The sequence below is a fragment of the Lycorma delicatula genome, chromosome 1 (assembly GCF_047948215.1).
Source record: "Lycorma delicatula isolate Av1 chromosome 1, ASM4794821v1, whole genome shotgun sequence".
Classification (NCBI taxonomy): Eukaryota; Metazoa; Arthropoda; class Insecta; order Hemiptera; family Fulgoridae; genus Lycorma; species Lycorma delicatula.
This window is the reverse complement of record NC_134455.1, coordinates 47,810,409-47,831,628: the sequence shown is the minus strand read 5'-3', so window position 1 is coordinate 47,831,628 and position 21,220 is coordinate 47,810,409. Positions and strand designations below refer to the sequence as shown.

Below are 21,220 nucleotides of genomic sequence, written 5' to 3'. Positions count from 1 at the left end.
AGTCGAAGGCAATAAATAACCTTTCTTATGGATATTGAACCAATACTGAGGAAAATCACGTCTCCTCTAGGAGGAAGAATACAATTAAATATCATTTAGTTAAAATGAAATAATCAAATTCAGTTGTGCCAGTGTTTTTTTTTTTTTATTAATCTCTTATATAAAAGAGATTCCTGACTGATTCACTGACTTATAATCAACGTACAACTAAAACTATTATAGGTAGAGACTTGAAATTTTCTGGGTATGTTCGTATCTTTAAGTAGGCGTGCACTAAGAAAGGATTTTACTAAATTTTGATTTTAGGGGGTTCAAATCGATAAAAAACTAATATTCATGTTAACAGTGCTTTCTGTTGGATGCAAAATCAACATATGCTGTATTAAATATTTTACAATTCCATTGCAATATTTCCAATATGTGTATCTGCTATAAACTAAAAAACTACTGGACCGATTTATGCATGGGGAAAAAGGGAAAATCAAAAAAGGTAAAAGGGAAGAAGGTAAAAACGAAAAGAGGAAAATGTAAAAAAAAGGGGGAAACTAGGAAAAAGGAAAAATGAGAAAAGGAAATGGAAAGGGAAAAGAGAAAATAGGAAAGGGAAATGGGGGAAGAGGAAGGGGATTAAATAAATAAATAATTAAATTAAAATGGAATTAAAAAATTAAAATATGTAAAGCAAATAATTGACGATGTCAGATGCAAAAAAAAAAGTTTAGATTAAAAGTGTAGGTAAAGTATGGAAATGAAGTAATTCATTATATCTGTCAAATAAGTAATATTAATACATCGTGTGCGTGCGCAGTGTGACAGAATGATTGTGTGAGTGCTCCTGAAGAATGCTGTTCATAATAAACATATGTCTGGAAAAGGCTTTGTTTTTAAATTAGGAATAACAAAGAATTTTACCATGATTCCTGCTTAGCGGCAAAATGAACCTATATTGAAAATTCATCGAAAACCAATTGTTGGATGAAGTTGTGGGTTGATATATTTTTTAACGTAAAAAATAAAAAAATAATGAGTTCCAGTAGTAGCCGATAAAATTGGTGTAAAGCAAAAAAACTTATGAGTCAAAATACAGATTTTTTAAATTTTTCATAAAATTAATTTTTTAAATTTACAATAAAAAAATAAAATTTTTTACTAAGAAAATGTTATATTGAGTAATGTAAGTAATGATGAGGGATACTTTGAACAATTTATTTAATTTTAATTACTAGGGGTTCTTAGTGCCGTATAGACTAAAAAACTACTGGATCAATTTAAACGCAGGGAAGAATGGAAAAATTGAAAAAGGGAAGAAGGGGAAAATGGAAAAAATAAAAGAAAGGAAAAACGAGAAAAGGAAATGGAAAAGAGAAAAAAGAAAAGAGGACGGGGGAAAGGGAAAGGGAAATGGGGGAAGAGGAAGAGGAAAGGAAAACGGGAAGGGAGAGCGAAGTGAGCCATGACCCTCTGATCGTGACAGGAAGCGCAAGTAACCATACAGCATGGGTGAAGCTGTGATGGGGATGCTAGATTTGAGATTGTAAACATTTTTTGTTTATCTTTATTGAACTATTTTAATTCATTCATAAAATGGATTGGTCTAACAAATATTGTTCAGTTTTTTATCTTCCTTCTTTTGTTTTCCTTTATTTAAGTTTTGGGCAACAATTCATTGTTTATCGTATATTCCTTCAGTATTTTTCATAAAAATTTTTATTTACTGTTTTATCACGATTTATTTATAGTATTGTTGATTAAATATTTTTTATTTATAGGAAAATAAGTTTGCTATTAAAAAAGCATTGCGAGTGAAGCTACATCTATATTGTGGGTGAAGTCACAACAGGGTACGCTAGTAAATATATATTTATATATATACAAATAAAATTATTAAATTATTAACAATAATCATCTATGAACAGCAAAATAATTAGCTTAATATAAACTTATCTGTATATGAAAATCATCTATGGATTAGCATTTAAGGATGTAGAATAAAATACTTTATAGGAAATACAACATTTCTAGTTTGTATATACATACGTACAAATATATATATATATATATAAACTAGTATTGTATAAATATAACCTAGTATTGTACAAACTAGTACAGTATTGTATTATATATATATATATTATTAAAAGTTGTAAGTATTAAGTACAACATATGCATCAATGAAGTAACAAACATGCAATTAATATAATTTAAATAATACAAAGTGTGTTTGATAATAGAAATTAATGTTTACCTTTAATATTTTACTACTGATTAATACCGTTAAAGAAATATTAATATTACTTACTTCATAAGAATAATTGGGTTTACTGCATTGACTGTTAAGTATGTAATGTATATGAATAAAATAAGATTGCATAAGTTAATATTAGCACAAAAATAATATCATAGTTTTAGTTTTATAATATTACCTGGAGTGTATAGGAACAGTATAGAGTAGCACTAGTGTTTTATATATTAATATGTATACTTCTTATTGTAATCTATGGTTAAATGCAAGATGGGAACAAATGGACCTAACTTTGATAGAGAAATAAATTTAATCTCATCTAACTCTTAAAAAGCAAATCATATATGTCACCTGTAGTAAAGAGCATAATGTATTAAGTATAAATTCAGTTTAACATGTGAATAAAAATTAAGATATTTTTTAACTTAATACCTACCAAACCCATACTGTTTGTTGGTTTGTGTAATTCGAGCAGCATCTTTAGCTGCTTCAAGACCAATTAAATGTTGATACTTTTCTTTATAATTAGTTTTAGGTACAATTTTTTCTGGTTTTCTTCTGGCTTCTTCTGCTTCAGCTTGTTTCTCTAATTCTCTCTAAAATAACAATATATTAATTCAGTAATAAATACATAAATAATAAAATATGTATTCAACATGTAATAATCTAATCTCAAATACAATATATATAAATAAAAACAAATCTAATCAGCGAAATAAAAAATAACTAATAAAAAATATTATTATTATAATAGTACATGTTACTAAGAAATATTTTTGAAGAATCAATAATAGAATTAATGTCTATTGAAGTCTAAGCTAGAGTATAACCTTTGATATTTAATTACATAGCATGATGATATCATCAAACATTCAACACATCTAATGGCAATAGTTGATTTTCAATTAAATGCATAATATTGACTGATAATGTAGTACCATACTGTTGCAGTTGTGTTTTCTGACTGATTATTTATTTATGTTTATTATTGCAAGTATTATTGCCCCCTTCAACAATATTTTAATATAAACTGAGTAAAAACTTTACTGGTTTATGAAAAAACTGGTAAATCTGGAAGAAAGATATTTAAACTGTTAAGCTCAATTAAGTGTACCAAACTGCTTCAAAGTTTAATAGGCACAGGCCAATTATGTCTTAACAGATTTCATTAGATTTTTTCCCAGAATCTGATCTGAACATATATTTAATAATTTTTTATCTTACAGTTTTGAATATATGTATAAATAATAATAACTTAAGATTTTGTATGGAATAAAATACATTTGTGTATGATTTAGTTCAAAAGAAGTGGATTTTCAAAAAGATATTAAAATAACAAATTTTTTTTTGTTTAGAATAGTAGAGCTGCAATTAGAGCTCGGACTATAAAATGTTGATATAAAAAAACAAATATCTAATTTTCTTTATATTTTATAATTTCTCTACTGAGTAATTCCTCTATAATTAGAAGAATAATTCCTCTATCATTAGAAATAATATAAATATCAGTTTCGAGTTATTTTCCTTGAAAGTAATAATGTTTTTATATGAGGGTGAATCAAATATAAACGGTAATACTTTATAAATTTAATGATGATTATTAAACAGAATTCATACCTTCATCATTTCTCTATATAGTCTCCTGCACGATCTATACACTTTTCCCAATGATTTGGAAGCTTGAATATTCCTTGTTCATAAAATGTTTGAGGGTGAAACGTCAACCAATTGCGCACAAGCTCCTCGACGTCTTCATTGTTTTCAAATCGTTTCTCTACAAGTGATTCTTTCAAGGGTACAAACAAAAAATTGTGACAGGGGGACAAATTTGAACTGTAGAGAGGGTGGTTGACGGTTACCAAGTGCATTTTTTACAATTTATCCCTTGTCAAAATTGCAGTATACAGCCTGCCATTGTCATGAAGAAGGATGACATTTCTGATAGGCATAACTTGTCTTTTGTTTCAGAAGGTGATTTTTGTTGACTGTACCAGCTGACAATAGTAAGCTGCATTCACCGTTCATTGACTGTGGAGAAAATCAATGAGTAAATTGCTGCAAGAACTTTTCCGACTGACAGATGGGTTTTCGCCTTTACTGGGCAGCCCTCATCTCATCCTTCCTTTGCCATTCCTTACTCACCATTTTTAACTCCAGAGTGTAATGATGGATTTATATATCATCACATGTGATGATGTGCCTCAAAAAATAATCCCCTTCTTACCGAAATTGATTCAGAGGTCTCTCTCACAGATCTCCAGCCTAACTTGTTTTTGATTTTTGGTCAACAACCTCAAACGTCATCGAGCACTAATTTTTCTAAAGCCAAGATGATCAGTGACAATGGATTGAGCACTCCCATAGCTGATACCCACTTCTGAAGCAATTTCTTTCACAGTGAATCTGCCACCACCTTTGATAAGCTCTCAAATGGTACAGATGTTGTCAGCTGTGAGACTTGACTTTCGTTTTCTACACTTTTTCACCTGCCCTTAAATTTTGTGACCCACATATACACTCGATTCTGTGACAGTGTAGTGCCCCAAACTGTACTTTTAAACAAATTAAAATTTCTGTGGATTTAATGGTTTCATTAGTTAAAAATTTTATGATTATATGTTGTGAAACAGACAATGGAACGTCTTGCTCACTCATGGCCATACTGATGACAGAACAGAGATGAGAGGCTAACGAAGCTGGTTCCCCCTCTCTAAGACACCAAACATTAACACCACACTTTGTCATTCCAGCTCGGATGCATAGAACAGCAAAATTATCTTTTTAAATTTGATTCACCCTCGTGTATATATATACATTGAGAAACTATATTATACAGATTCACTCTGGCACTTTAAGTGCTGAATATTATAACAGAGCTGGCATGCTGATATGTAACAATATTGCTTTGATGCATTCCACACTTTCCCTAATTAGCCAGACATAGAATGCTCATTATTTTTGAGAAAGACTGCAGTTTTTGGTACTGACTTGTGGCTTATATCAGGTTTCTACAAACTTTTGATTATGACATCTAACAGATAATTTAGAAGTTTTATCCATGAAAATAGAAATAATAAAAATACACTAACCAAAATCCTTCCTTAGATTTCTGTTAAGTATGAGGGTCGTTCAATAAGTCCTTAGAAACAGATAGAAAAATAAATTATTTTGGGTAAATTTCTATTTTATTTTTCAAAATAATCTCCTTTTAACTCTATAACACTTTTCCAAGTGTTTCTCCAACTTATTTAAGCCATCCAAAAAGTAGGATTTCAGAAGGTCCTAAAAATAAGCATCTGTTTCGGTGATGACCTCCTTGTTTGATGTGAACCGTTGCCCACAGAGCCATTTTTTGAAGTTTTAAAATAAAAAAAAAATCACTGGGGGCCAAATCCGGTGAATATATCTTGAAGGCGAACCCAGTGTTTTGACTTCCTTAGTCTCTGGAGTGTAGTAGTATATCCATGTTTTCTCCACAGTTATTTATCAATGCAGAAACTCATCAGGATTGGGATGGAAAAGCGCCAAAATAGCCTCAGTCGACCACTGGAACGTGTTTATTCTCCACTGAGAGCAAATGCAGCACTCAACTTGCTGAAATTTTTTTCATACCCTATTTTGGTGCAAAATTTAAAACACTATACTTTGCGATATGCCTGTGGCCTCAACTATTTCATGCACTTTGATTCGTCATTCACTCAAAACCATATCATGAATTTTGTCAACATTTCGGGGGGGTGGTCACTTCCACTGGACGTCCCAACGATGTTCATCTTTTATGGATGTACGGCCACGTTTAAACTCATTTACCCAATTGTAAAGTTGCAAACACAGGAGCAGATGCGCTAGCTTGTTGCTTTAATTGACTATGACAATGAAATCACGTCATGGATACAGCTGAAACTTTAATTGCACTCTAGTGACAAATGACCCTTACTAAAAGCAAACCGTTTTTGATACTATGAGTGCCATATCTTGGATTTTCTAAGGACTTATTGAACAATCCTCATAACACTGCTTAATTTTACTTTCTTTTGTAATATCTTCATAACAGAATTAGATTTAATCTTTTTCATGGATAAGGGAGGTCTTTTTACAACTGCTATAGTTATTGATTTTGAATGCCAATTATACAAAGATTTGAGTATGGCTACTTCTACTTAATTACTTATTAGAGAATTATAATAATCTATTATTTATTAGATCTTCTGTAATGCAATGTATTTGTTTTTATGAATAAGGTGAAGTGGTAAAAGGTGATGTGATATTTACATTTTTTTAATGGTATTTTTTTCTGAAAATAATTATGAGTTTTCCCCCAAAAAAAGTAAAAACAAATAACAAATATTTGTAGTATGGCTGAACAATATTAATGTAATATAATAGGATAATGTTACATCAAATTTTAATACACAAACAGACTTATATTAATTTTAATAGTAGGAGACATTGGTCATCTGAGTTATATACTTATTAAATCAAAAAGGGAAGAGGTATTAGGGAGACCACAGATCCAGGGACAGGTAATGTTAGATGTTAATTGCAGAAACTATTTTGAACTGAGAAGGAAATAAAGCCATGAACCAACCAAAAACCAAACAATTGAGAAGAACAAAGCAAAAAATCGACACAAGTTTTTGACAAACAATAATTAAAATAAAGAATGATTATAATTTAAAAATTGATATTCATTAATTATTATTAATGTTATTAATCAATATATTAATTAAATTATTAATTACATAAAATAAAAAAATATATATTTATAATTATTACAATATAATATAATTAAATTATTATATTTTACTTTATATAATTAGTTTATTTTTTTAATGATTTTTCATAATTATTTATTAAATAATCCCTCTGACTGCAGACACTATGTTAGAAAGGATTAAAAATGTTCTACTACATTAACCACATAAGATATTTAGTATGAATACTTCACATTAAACTAGTAAATTCTATATTTAAACTTAATTTTAGAATCTATTTCAGATAATAATGAAGTAAAACTGTAATTAAAATTTCACAATAATCGGATAACCAATTCAATAATTAAACTACCAAATGGACAAATAGATATGCAATTCACATTTCCTTTTTGGGTACACAAATTCATGTCAGTAGTTCAAAAAATACTGAAGAAATATAATCTACTTTTTTCAAGATCAGAGTACATATTTCAAATGTAACAGAATTTCTTTTAGCCAGGTGCGTTCTTTTAGGTGGCATATGAAGTACAACATTCATTCATTGTTTGAATGAATGACAGTACTGATGGAGCCTATTTATTCCTACACAGTAACCATGACTTAAATTTAATGTAAAGATTTTATTTTCTTGTTTTTAGTGTTTTTTTATGTCACTATTTAAATGGATATACTTTCTCATGTACCCAGTTGGCAAGACAGTCTTAATTTTAAGACAATCTTAATTTTTTCCCCTTTTATTTTATAATTTTACTTTACTTATTTCTTCTTGAACATATATAAACGTACTTTGTTTTTAAAGATCATTATTGAGTTAACACAATTATACACATAGAGATAGGAAAATTAAATCATTCTTTACCCATGAAGTTGGTATATATATATATGAAGTCAACAGTAATGATTTTAAAAGTACTAAAATTAATATTCATTTTAGGACTGACATAATTATACATTCCTGACAATATTATCATACAATTTTGAGTATGATAGGGCAAAAACAAACTTCAAAACAGATATAATAATGAAACAGATGATAAAAATTATGATCAAGAGATGATAAAAGTGAACAAGACAATCTAATTGAGCAAAATTGTAAATCCAGTTATTTCAATAAAAGTGATTCAGAATCATCAGAATGAAATATTGATTTTTTAAAAATCATTATTACTTGTCTTGAGAAGACAATATAATAAGATGTAGAAAATCATACTAACAGTTTTCCTATAATTTAGCCTAACGTTAATTGCTCAAAATGTTACAGCTGAAATGTTGGATATTGAAAAATAAACAACCCAATGATTAATGATAAATTGCAGAGAATAAATATAAATAATAACATTGTACCAGTGAATTATTTTAGTTTGAAATATGCAAATGAAACTTCTAAAACTGAAATTATTCCAGCTACTGGTATTTTGAAACTAAATGGTAAAAATTATTATTCTACACTATTCACACAAATATTGCAAAATTATATCACCAGATGGTACAGGAATATAGGTAAAAACCTATATGGTTATGCAATAGTGATAGAAGATCTCTACTTTTATTTGACGATCTGATATGTTTGAAATTTGATTACAAAAAAGGAGGAAAGGAAATTAGACAAGTTTATTTTCTCAGAGAATTTTCAATATTTTTATTAAAATTGCAAAAAAATGAAAGAACATTGCAAATTTCCTGCCACCAATGTTGATTTATTCAATAGATCCTGAATAAACCAACAAATATAGGATTATGAAATATGTCATGTGATACAAAATTATGCATCAGATTAAGAAATATATAGCTGAATGCTTCCTGATGGCCCACATTCATCTCAAATAATCCAAAGACTTCATTTATTGGCTCATAATTCATATTGAAGGAAGAAAAAAAAATTACACTGATGATTAGTATGCCAATTATAGTTGTCACAAAAATATAGTTAAAGGGACTTAAAGAAAACAAAGAAATCCCCTATAGTTACAACCTATAACAGAAGTTTAGCCAGCAATTTTTGGTTACCGGAAGCATATAAACTTGTACCATTTTGTTCTACACAGAAAAAGTTAATTATACTAATTTCATTGATGCATAATGTTGGATTAACTGATACTGACATAAATAAAATTAACATTATCAGTTTTAATATTAAAATTAATTTAATGTTCCTTTGTAAAATGTTCAAGCATTAGCATACAACGTTTTCTCCATAGACAATAATTTTTATGAGTGTATATATTTATATTATTTAACTTATAAAAAATATGAATAAAGTAAACATATAAAGTAATAATAAATAATTTTCTGTTTTTCCAAAGCTGTTTATTTTTTTAATTCCCTATAGGCATGCTGTAGACAGCTACAATGTAAGAATTTTAGGCGCACTCCCTTGGTAGGGTTAATAGTCATCCAATTACCTGCAAGCTTTAAATTCAGTATCACATAACAGTACCAATATCTCTCTTGCAACCCTTTTATGGAATGATTAAGAATTAGTCATGACATTACAGAAATGAGTGATCAAGGCAATGCAATGTAAAAACTTAAAGTAATAAATGTTGCCATCTTCAAAAACTGGAACCATAAACTAAAGTACTGTTATTTATAAACATTTGTTATTAAAAAAAAATCACAGTGAATATTATTTATACCTGCCTTTAATGCTTTAATAAACTGACTGAAATAAGATGTGGAATTATCCAGCTTCATAAAGAAATAATCTGTATTATATGTAGAATCATTAACGCAGCTAACTGAACAAAAAAAATTATGAAGTAATAAATTTTACAAATGTATTTACTTTTTTTGCAATCTCTTCAGCTTTTTGTTCATTCCATTCTTCTCCTAGTCTAAGTGTTGACAGTTCATCTTCACTAGGAGGCTTGTCTTTCTTATAGACAATTGTATATCGGTCAATTCCTTCTTCACCAAATGAATATGCTGTCATTCCAGCAACTTCAGCAACATCATGTCTGAAAAAAAAGTCTAGAATAAGACTAAAACATACATCCAAGACTACGTTCACAGAAGCTCTTGACATACAGTTTCATCAGATATGAAGTATTTGTTATGGAGGAAATGGTTATTAAAACTTGTTTAACAACTATACAAGGAAGTATAAACAATATCTGAAATACATAAACAAACTGAATTGGTGAGAAGAAAAAAGGTACACACATTCCACAAACCTCAACTTTTGGGAAATAAAAAAAAAAACAACTAATTTCCAGCCAAGTACATTTTTTTTTACAAACAAAATTTGTATTGATGATTTATACCTTAAGGTAAGTAGGACAGAATGTGATAAGTCAAAAAAAATATTTTACTGGTTTTTATACCATTAAAACTAACATAAATGTCATGGAATATGTCCTTTTTCAACCCGAAATATAAAAAATCAATTTTAGAATTTTTATCTTTCCTAAAATATATTATAAATGAGAAACTTTTATGAAAATACTTTAAATGTGCTTGATCTACTTTATTTACATTAGAATAAGTTAACTATAGTTTTAGCAAGTTAAAAATCAAGATAAGCTTTTATGGTATTCAAAAGTCAATTACTTGATAAATAAAACTTCATAAAAAATAATTCAAATTTTTTAAACACCTACCAGCAAGAAAGATATATGTTCTCAAGATATTTCGGTTTTTCAAACCATCATCAGGAGGCTAAAAATATTATAAGTAAAAAATTAAAATGAGTACACAGTCATGACTGTTTTAATGTCAACAGTATACTGAAGACAATAATATAGTGAATTCTGGTGCAACAACATAAAATTAAAGGAAACTGTGTTATCAAATAATTTATCTTCTTTAAAAAATGTATGTTCATTAATTAAATTTTTATGGTTACTGTATTAGTATTATATCCATTTGTATGGGCAATATTTTTAATTATTTCAATTTCTTTATTTAGAGAAACTTTATCATATTTTAAATAACGTATTGCTCAATATGAGTGCATTAAACACAATCATCTATTGTGTTGTTTGAAGAAGGTTTATGAAATATTTCTAATTTTATTTTATTGTTGTATATTTTTGTCTAAAAAATTTTAACAATTATTATTTTGTGTTTCCATACTGAATTTTATATTACCAATTTTATTAAATTTATTTAATATTATATTGAATTCATTTTGAATGTTTTTGTAGTATATAATAATGGTATCATCAACCTAACGTTTGTATAAAATAATGTCATGTTGGGTTAACATGTTTTTTATAAAAGTATCTTCTTAAAATTGAAGATATATTTCTGAAATAATTGCTGATAAAGGTTCATCTATTGCTAAACCAAATGGTTGTTGTAAAATTGATTATTAAAAGTGAAACAACTACATCCGCAAGATAATTTAATCATATCAATTAATTTGTTTATAAATTGTGTATTAAATCTATATTATTTTTAAATGGCTTTTAATGATTGTTAAAAATTTAGTTATATCTATATTTGAATACTAATGTTACAAATATCTAAAGATATAATTTTTGTATTATTATTATTTATGTTAATTTCATGTAAAGGATCTATAATATTATAACCATTTTTTAAAGTATATGTATTGTTTAATTATATTAAATTTTTTAATGTATTTGCTAAAAATTTACTTAAAAAGTATGTTGGTGAAAGGGTAGAATCAATTAACGGTCATATTGATGTACTGATTTTATGTATTTTATAAAAATCAAAAGCATGTAAATATATATATAAAAAAAATTAAATCTTTAATTAATAATTCTAAGTATATTATACCTGATGATAAATTAAAAAATAAATTAAATAAAAATATTAATACATTTGCCCCTAATAGGAAAGCTTTACCTAAACTAAATAAAATCAATACACCAATAAGACTATTAATTGATTCTACCCATCATACTTTTTAAGTAAATTTTTAGCAAATACATTAAAAAATGGTTATAGATCCTTTACATGAAATTAACATAAATAATAATACAAAAATTATATCTTTAGATACCTGCAACATGTATTCAAAGATATAACTAAATCTTTAACAATCATTAAAAAACAATATAGATTTAATTAAATACACAATGTATAAACAAATTAATTGAGATTAAATTATGTTGTGAATGCAGTTTTTTCAATTTTAATAATCAATTTTACAAACAACCATTTGATTTAGCAATGGATGAACCTTTATTGACAATTATTTCAGAAACATATCTGCAATTTTTAAAAGATACTTCTACAAAAAACTTGTTAACCCAACATGACATAATTTTATACAAATGTTACGTTGATACCATTATTACATACAATGAAATGTAGTTTCCTTTAATTTTATTTGTCCAACAGAATTCACTATATTGTCTTCAGTATACTGTTGAATTCAGTCATGACTGTGTACTCATTTTAATTTTTGACTTATAATATTTTTAATCTCCTGATAATGGTTTGAAAAAACTGAAAGATCTTGAGAATATATATCTCTTTTGCTGGTATTATGGTTAAAACATTTTTAATTATTAAAATATATCAGCGGAAACTACTTTAAAAAAAAAAAAAAAATTAATACAAAAGTATTTTAATAAATCAGTTTTTTTAACTGAATTAATCTTAACCTTCTTTTTTTAACTCAACTAGTCATCACCTAGCCAGCCTCTGTGGCAGAGTAGTAGCGTCTCTGCATTTCATCTGGAGGTCCCGGGTTTGAATCCCGGTCAGACATGGCATTTTCACTCACTTTACAAATCATTCATCTCATTCTCTGAAGCAATACCTAATGGCGGTCCTGGAGGTTAAAAAAAAAAATTTTCATCACTGTTGTTGGCCAAGGCAGGTGTTCTTGAAAAAAGGGACTGTGTTCATCTGATATGTAGCAAATAATCTTCTGTAAATTTTTCTTTCTTCATAGGAACTTTTCCATCTGCATATACCTTAGTGTCAGCAAGTACAAACTGGCTGTTTCTTTTCAACAACTTGAAAATTGATTACAGAATTGTCAATTAACAGTGACATTTCCATGTACCCAGTCTGCGCACTTTTAAAAATAAAGTGCCTGTACATACTATTGTTAAAAAAGCTTCAATGCTTTTGTGTAGTTTCACAAAGCGTTTAGGTCACTACTGCTTGAATCTAGTACCATATCACATTGAACTGATTTCACTTGAAAAGCAAGAGCAGTCTTTTTATCATCTTCTATCAAAGATATCTACTGATCAGACAAATAAATGCGGTCATGGTGATGAATTGCGCACTTTTTGGTGCCAAAGGTTCAGTCTCATGAAACACTGCATACAGGCTAATGTATGCATTGTGACATACATTGTTTGGATGGTAACCTTCATAGCAAAGTATCTGAAGGATGAGTCTTATTTTTTTAATGCCCTGATGATGTCCTATGTCTGGCAACATCAAACGTCTCAATCAAGCTCATCATAATGCATCCTGTTCACTCTTAAGTCTACCACTGTATAGGTTTTTAATAATATTTTCTTTTTCTTCATCACTTAAATTATCAATATATTTCTTTTTTCACTTACAGTTTGGACCTGTTGTTTTGGCTGAAACCAGCAATTCTTTGGAAGTAATCAACTCCTCACCTTCGCATCTTGCTAGTTTTTTTTTATACAATACACTATTCACACACAACTGATTTTAATTTACTAATAAAACAACAATCTTCCACTATTGCAAAACACCAAATCAGACAAAACAGAAAGCTTTTTAAAAGCAATAAACAAAAAGAAACTAGTGGTGCATGAACATAAACATAACTAGAGACATTGACTATAAAAAGGAATGTATTCCTGGAACATGTCCGTTTTACAACTCATTCCCTTTTTCTGATGATATAAAAAAGTATAATCACACAGACATAAAGAGAAAACTAAATCAATCAACTTTTTTCAAACTTTTTCTTTTGTATGAAAAATATGACAAAATAATACTGATACATATTCTTCAACCACTCAAAATTCTAGTATAGTACATTAGCAAACAAGAATGTTCTGAGATTCATGGGAAAACTTTACATCTTTTTATTTCATAAAAAATATAGTTATTAAGAGAATTGGTCTCCACACGGTAACCAAAATTCTGTAAATCACACTACCACCCTACATCCTACTTTTTCTGATTGTCAATCAAAGTATTGCTCTTACACAGCCTCACTTATTAGATTCATAAATTATTCTTTTAAATCACCAATAATATTTTTGAAGCCATAATTTATTATGGAGAATATATTATGAAAATGTTTAACTTTTATTACAATACCATCCATTCTTCTATTACATAAAAATTTATTAATGTTTTTAAGTGGTCCCATGCTTTCATAATTTACATACAGATTAACATATTTAGGGCAGTTAATTCAAATTGTGTCATTTCTGAGCTCTTCTTTATGATAGCATTATGTAATAAGCACAAAATCCCCTAGTCAATTCTACAGCCATTGTTAGCAGTCTAGGGTAACAGGAACAATAGTTTAGCCTGTACATTCATTTAGAAAGGTTTGTAAACTTCTGTTCAAAGGTTGTTTTTAGATAACTGAAGCCAGGATATTTTCATTTTATTTTAAACATTTATGTTTTTACACTACTATTTCTGTTATATATTTATAATCTTGAAATTTTTTTTCTTGCATTCATTTTTATTCATTTTGGACAAATGAATGTAAGAATTAGTTTTTCCTGGGTTCTCAATGAAGTGTTGTTATCAGTGCCCAGATATGATATTTATTTAGGGGTACATGAACTTACCCCTGAGACAGTGGTAGAATACATGCTCTGAGGGAAAGGCCACTTTGAGGGAGAGTGGTGAAGGAGTGGGTCACCTGAATACTCCGACACAAGGAAGAAGTGGAAAGGACAGGGCGTTGGTAGAGAATCTTAATGCCCGAAGAACATGATATCTAAACTGAGAGTGCAAAGAACAATGCTGAGAGGAGGATGTAGAATAAGAATTTTCATTGTTAATTTTAAGTTCAACACATAGAATAGTCAAATAATATTGTAATTTAGGTGTCAACTTTATTCTGATAATTTGTAATTTGTATTTTTGTGTATATGAAATTTTATCAATTGTAGTTGGATGTAAAGTATATTCTCATTGTAGTACGTGAAAATTTAATCACACATATGCAGAATTTGGGTAAATTGTTGATAGTTAACGATATTGTAATTTCAGTGTTCAATTATTTTAATGTAAATGTATAATTAATTTTTGTGTATACTGTATGTTGTCCAAAACAAAGGATGCTAAAAGCTATACTGAGAGGAGAGCATAAATAAATAAGTTTGTAAATGTTAGGAATTCAATAATGCGTATGCAGATCTTGTGTATCTGATTGATTGTTAAATAGTATTGTCATTTTAAGCGTTAGATTGTATCTTGTGTAATATTATGTGTTCAATGGTATTCCATTGTAAACCAATAAGATTTTGTATTATTATGTATATTGTGTGTAAATTCACTAGGGCACGCATGTCACTCAGCAAGTACTAAGTGCATCCCCGCAATAGGGAAGGTGGGTTAAGTTTCCCCTGTTGCAAAAGAGGAAGAAAAATGGAAAGGGGAAACAAGGAAAGGGAAGAGGGAAAAGAGGAAGAATAGTATTTGGTAGAATTTAGAGCTAGTATGGACTGTATTTTTTATGAGATGGTAGATGATGAAATGAAGTAACGCTATGTTCCTCTTGAATCGCTATATTTAATTTCTTGTCGCCCTTGACATTCTGATTGAATTACAATAGTTACATTAAACTTGAGAATGTATGACACTTTAGTCATGATTGAACTTGAACATTATCAAGAAACTATGGGTCCCTTTGGACTGAAATGAAAACACGACCGCACTGTGTGGGATCCTTACATAGAATGATAATATTAGATTAACTCACCGGCCAGCACTAGTAGATGCTAGAGTGCAGCACCAACTGGCTCAACATGGAACGGAACACACCGCCCACCAATTATAATTTCATTAAATTATAATTTTAAGATACATTATCATGAGATGAAACTTAATATACAAAAATGAAAAGTAATACTACAAAAATAGTTACATAAACCTTGAAAAAATGTTAAATTAAAGTTACCTTTATACAATGTTGCCAAAAGCAAAAAAAAAGGACTATAAAGCAAATAACTTAAAATTAAACAAATACATGAAATGATGTTAAAGAAATTTCATTAATTACATTTGGCATCACTGAGGTCATCACAAATGTCTGAATTTGGAAGAAAAATTAATTTATTAATAGTTCTTTTTACTATTGTATTGTTAGGTTTTACATCAACTAATCTAATTAATCCATCATTACCTAGATATACTTTCACAATTATTCCCAATTTCCACATCAGTGGATGGAGATTAATTTCATTTATTATAACTACATTATCAACATAAACGTTATTATTTGAAATTTTAGACCTATTCCTCTGCTGCAAGAATGTAAATAATCAATAGACCATGCTCTCCAAAAGTCTTTCAATATTGTATAAACTGCCACCTAGTAAGCTTATTTACATTAATGCCTGAGAAATCAGGGTCAGGTAAGGAAGTTAAAGGAGCAAAAATTTAAAAAAATGTCCAGGATTAGTAGATGGAGTAAGTGCAGTATGCCACCCACCATGACAGATAAGTATTTCCAACGTGGAATAGATTTCTTCTGGAGAAAGATCTGACAATATACGATTATTTTTATTTTTTTAAATTATAAATGAAGCGACGACAATATGAAAATGTTTAATATTCGTACGAACGAAGAAAATGGTTCTGAAAGTTCTACAGCTTCTGCAGTTTGAAGAGCAGCTGAAAACACATTAGTTTTGCTAGACTTCTTCTCTTCCTTGAGCGAATCTGGTGGAATCATAGAAATGACAGGCAAACTGGATGGCCAGGCGTTCTCCTCTTCCTTTAGAAAAGATGGACCATTCCACCAGAGTTGTGACAAGGTTAATACATCCGGCATGCAACCACGTGACAGGATGTCTATGGGGTTATCCCTTGATGGAACATGCTTCCCTCAGCATTCCTTAGTTAGTTCTTAAATTTCACAAACTCTATTTGCGACGAATACCGTCCATCGATTAGGAAGTGATAACAATCAGTAAAGTACCACTTGAGAATCCAACCAAAAGTGGATTGAATGAAATCTTATACCTAAAATACACTTTATCTTATTAAATAAACGAGATAACAGAAGAGCAGCATTCAACTCAAGCCTTTGAATAGTGAATTGTTTGACAGGCGCAAATCTACACTTTGAACACAGCAAGTGAGTTTCAATGTGTTCATTACTATCAACAGATCTGATGAAAAGACAAGCACCCATATGCGCTGCTACTTGCATCACAAAATCGATGCAATTGATAACTCTTACTAAAACTAATTTTAACTATCTAGGAATCTTAAAATTACTTGAAGATTTAAGTTGAGAGTACAGAAAATTCCATTTTTCTGCTAACAGAGCGGGAAGAACTTCATCCCATTGAAGGCTAGTGCACCGTAACTCTTGGATGAACACTTTAAATGGAACGATTGAAGGAGCAAGTAGACCCAAAGGATTGAACAATGAAGAAACAATTGATAAAACAGAACGTTTAGTGTAAGAAGTGTTATTATATTTTGGTTTGAACTGATAAATGAAATCATCACCTTGAGGATTCCAAAATAATCCCAGAGTCTTGATAATTTCATCCTTATCTAGTTTGATAAAAGAATCAGAATTGTCAAACATATCTGGAATGTTGGAATGGCATATATGTAGTGAAAGTCCATATTTGTTAAGCAATAATGAAATATCATTATATAATCGTTTTAGCTGATCAGTCCTATCACAACCAGTGAGCAAATCATCTACATAAAAATCTTGCTTAATTACTTGGCAAGCTTGAGGAAAAGAGGCTTCATTTTGATTAGAAATTTCGATCAAACAACTTGTAGCTAGAAAACTTGAAGGTGCTAAACCATAAGCAACTGTTTGTAAATTGTATGGAATGATTGATGAGTTATTATTATCGTACCAGAGGATTCTTTGCAATGGAAAATCTCGAGGATTGATGTGAATTTGTCGATACATCTTTGGAATATCGCCTGATAGCATGTAGCTGTGAGTTCTAAAATTAATTATAATCGAAAATAAATCCTGTTGTACTACTGGACCTGTAGCAAGAATTGAATTGAGTGATCGGCCGTTTGATGTTTTTATACTACCGTCAAATACTACTCTTGTTTTGGTAGTGGTGGAAGATTCATAAAATACTGTGTGGTGGGGCAAATAAAAGATTTTAGATGGGGCCTTACACTGAGATGAATCTACAGGTTGCATATGATCTAATTCTTGATATTCTTTCATGAAATGGAAGTAATCTTCCTTAAGTTTAGCATTTTTCTGAAATCTATGATGTAACAAATTGAAATGATGCCTTGCGTTTTTATAAGAATCTCCTAAAGCGCAGTTTTCCTTACGAGGAAGAGATACAACAAATTTGCCTTTGTCATCACTAAAGGTATTTTCAATGAAATGTTTTTCATAGAGATTCCTCCTTGGTCGGTAAATGATTTTCAATCTCTTCAGATTTCCAAAAAGACTCTAATTGAGAGGAAAGTTGTTCATTGCTAACAAAAAGTGATATTGAATCTGAATTATGTTTCTGTTTACTAGATTTAGTAGGGATTTGACCACAGACTATGAAACCAAGATGAGTTTTTTGAAGTACGGTAGATTAGAATTGTGAGTTAATTGAACAGGTTTAAGCAACGAAAGATAATATTGAGCGCCTAAACGAATGTCGATTTGCCCAGGAATATTAAAATGAAGATCGGCAGGAAAAAGTTGAGAAGGAATTTCTCAGACAGTTACGTTTACAAAATCATTAGGAAATAGACCTGTAATAGATGGCAGTAAATGACATTTAAAATTAAAATTAAAGTTTTCATATCTAGAATTAATATTTAAATCAATACTTAGCTTACTTAGATTTAGTGACAACATTACTAATACCAGTGATCGGCATTAAAACAGGTTTGGTTTGAAGCCCAAGTTTAGCAGCAAACCTTTCAGTACAAAATGAAATCATCAAAGCAGAATCAAGTAAGACCCTGGCTTGGATAAAATTACCGTTTTTATCTTTAACGTTAACTACAGCTGTTGCAAGTAAAACACACTTTTTATTGTGTGGACTGTATTTTTGATGAGATGGTTGATGATGAAATGAAGCAACGCTATGTTCTTCTTGAATAGTTATATTTAATTTCTTGTTGCCCTTGACATTTTGACTGAATTACAATAGTTAAATTAAACTTAAGAATGTATGACACTTTAGTCACGATTGAACTTGAACATTATCAAGAAACTATGAGTCCCCTTGGACTGAAATGAAAACACGACCACACTGTGTGGGATTCTTAAATAGAATGGTCATATTAGATTAACTAACCGGCCAGCACTAGTAGATGCTAGAGTGCAGCACCAACCGGCTCAACATGGAACGGTATTGTAATTTAAGTATCAACTGCATTATGACTATGTATTTTTGTGTATATGCTGTCAATTGCAGTCTGATGTGAAAGTATATTCTCATTGTTAGCTTTAAGATTTCAATAACACATACGTGAATTTTGTGTAAATCATTAATAGTTTAATAGTATTTTAATTGCAGTGCTCAATTATTTTGATGTAAATATATGATATATTTTTGTGTATACTGTATGTAGGAGCTACAATGAGAGGAAAGCATAAGATAAAATTTGTAAATGTTAGTATTAAGAATTTAACCATATATATGTAGATCTTGCATACTGCACTGTTAAATAGTATTGTTATTAATCTTGTGTAATATTGTGTGTATTGTAGGTGCAACCCCATGATAGGGAAGGTAGGTTAACTTCCCCCTATTCCAAACGGGGAAGAAAAAGGGAAAGGGATGACTATGAGAAGAGAAGAGGGGAAGGAGGAGAGCAGGTGCTAATGGCTAGGGGAACTAGCTGCTGTAAGTAAGGGAGAAGAAAGGAAACATAAGGAGGAGGAGGTTAACATTATGAGAAAAAAAATGACCGGGGTCGAAATGTAGCAACCCATGTTTCGACAGCCAGACAGGGAGGGGCAGGGAGGCAGCCTTTATGCCTAGGGTGCCCTGGCTCAACTACAAGTGTTGAAGCATCAGGACTTTCCGATGATGGCATAAGGGACCCTCGAGGTGTGTGAGGGTCGCAGGCAGTGAAGGGTATGTGAAATGCATGCCTGGAACTGGTAGGTTAGGAATGGGGAGGGCAGCCTCCTAGTGGAGAGAGGTGCTGGCCACCCAGATGGGGAGGTCGACATAGCCTGATGAAAGTAGGAGGACCCTGATGGGAGAACCTCAGAAGAGGCAGTCAGGGAGGGCAGTCTGCTGCTGCGACACTCCGAGGTGACTGCGTTTTGCTTAACAGCGAGGACTGGTTGCCTTGGGGGTGTTTACAAATGAGTGCATCTATTTGTGTCATCAGATATTCATGAGTGAACCACTAGGTTAGTCTAGTGGTGAACTTGTCATCGCAGATCAGCTGATTTTGAAGTCATGAGTTCTAAGGTACAAATCCTAGCAAAGGCTTTTATATGGATTTGAATTCTAGATGGATACCAGTGTTCTCAGGTGGTATTTTTTTTTTCGAGTTCATCCGTTTTTATCCCCCCATCCCCCTGGAGCTGAACTTGAAACCAAGCATGAACACAGCTCCAAGATGTGCCATCGTTTCAAACTTTCTAGTCAAGAACTGACGTTCCCCTCCAGACAGCCAGGACTCGGTCTTTAATTAGTAACCATGCCTCTAATGAGGGACCTCGTAGAGATCTCCCCACCGGGACTCTAGTCTTGATGCCACACCTCAAATGAAGAACCCCAGAGGAATCCCCCACTGGGACTACGGTCTTACTTTGTCCCCCTTATCGAAGTCTGATCGGAACACTAAGGGAGACCCTGTCCAATTACTGGCAGTGGGACACCTAAGCAGCCACCCCTCCTGGACAGACATGTCTCAACCCAGGTCTTCTCTAAAACACAGGAAAACCACTTTATTATATGGTCTTGGTCCTGCAGCCACTTCCCCTGAGAATTACAAAGGATACATTTGGCCTCCATTGGGCAACCCTTATGTAAATGCCCCGCAATCCCACATCTCAATTCCCCCCCAAGGGGAGAAGATCCCACCTCGTAGCGTGTCAGGTCGCTACACCACCCCTTCCGTTCCTTGCCAGCAATGGCTTTAACAGAGGACATTTCATTCCACAGTGTTCAGCCTGGCCACGTGAGATGCCCCG

General features: G+C 30.7%; 1 protein-coding gene across 1 annotated transcript in view; it reads right to left on the bottom strand.

Annotated features, from left to right (window-relative positions):
* Window positions 1-21,220, bottom strand: part of LOC142317948 (sperm-associated antigen 7) — a 55,609-nt gene that overhangs the window by 9,673 nt on the left and 24,716 nt on the right. Inside the window, exons 4-5 of the mRNA XM_075354483.1 lie at window positions 9,743-9,914; window positions 2,679-2,838 (exon numbers count right to left, since the gene is read on the bottom strand). Of these exons, the coding sequence (XP_075210598.1) occupies window positions 2,679-2,838; window positions 9,743-9,914 (332 nt within the window). The remainder of the gene's footprint in view (window positions 1-2,678; window positions 2,839-9,742; window positions 9,915-21,220) is intronic.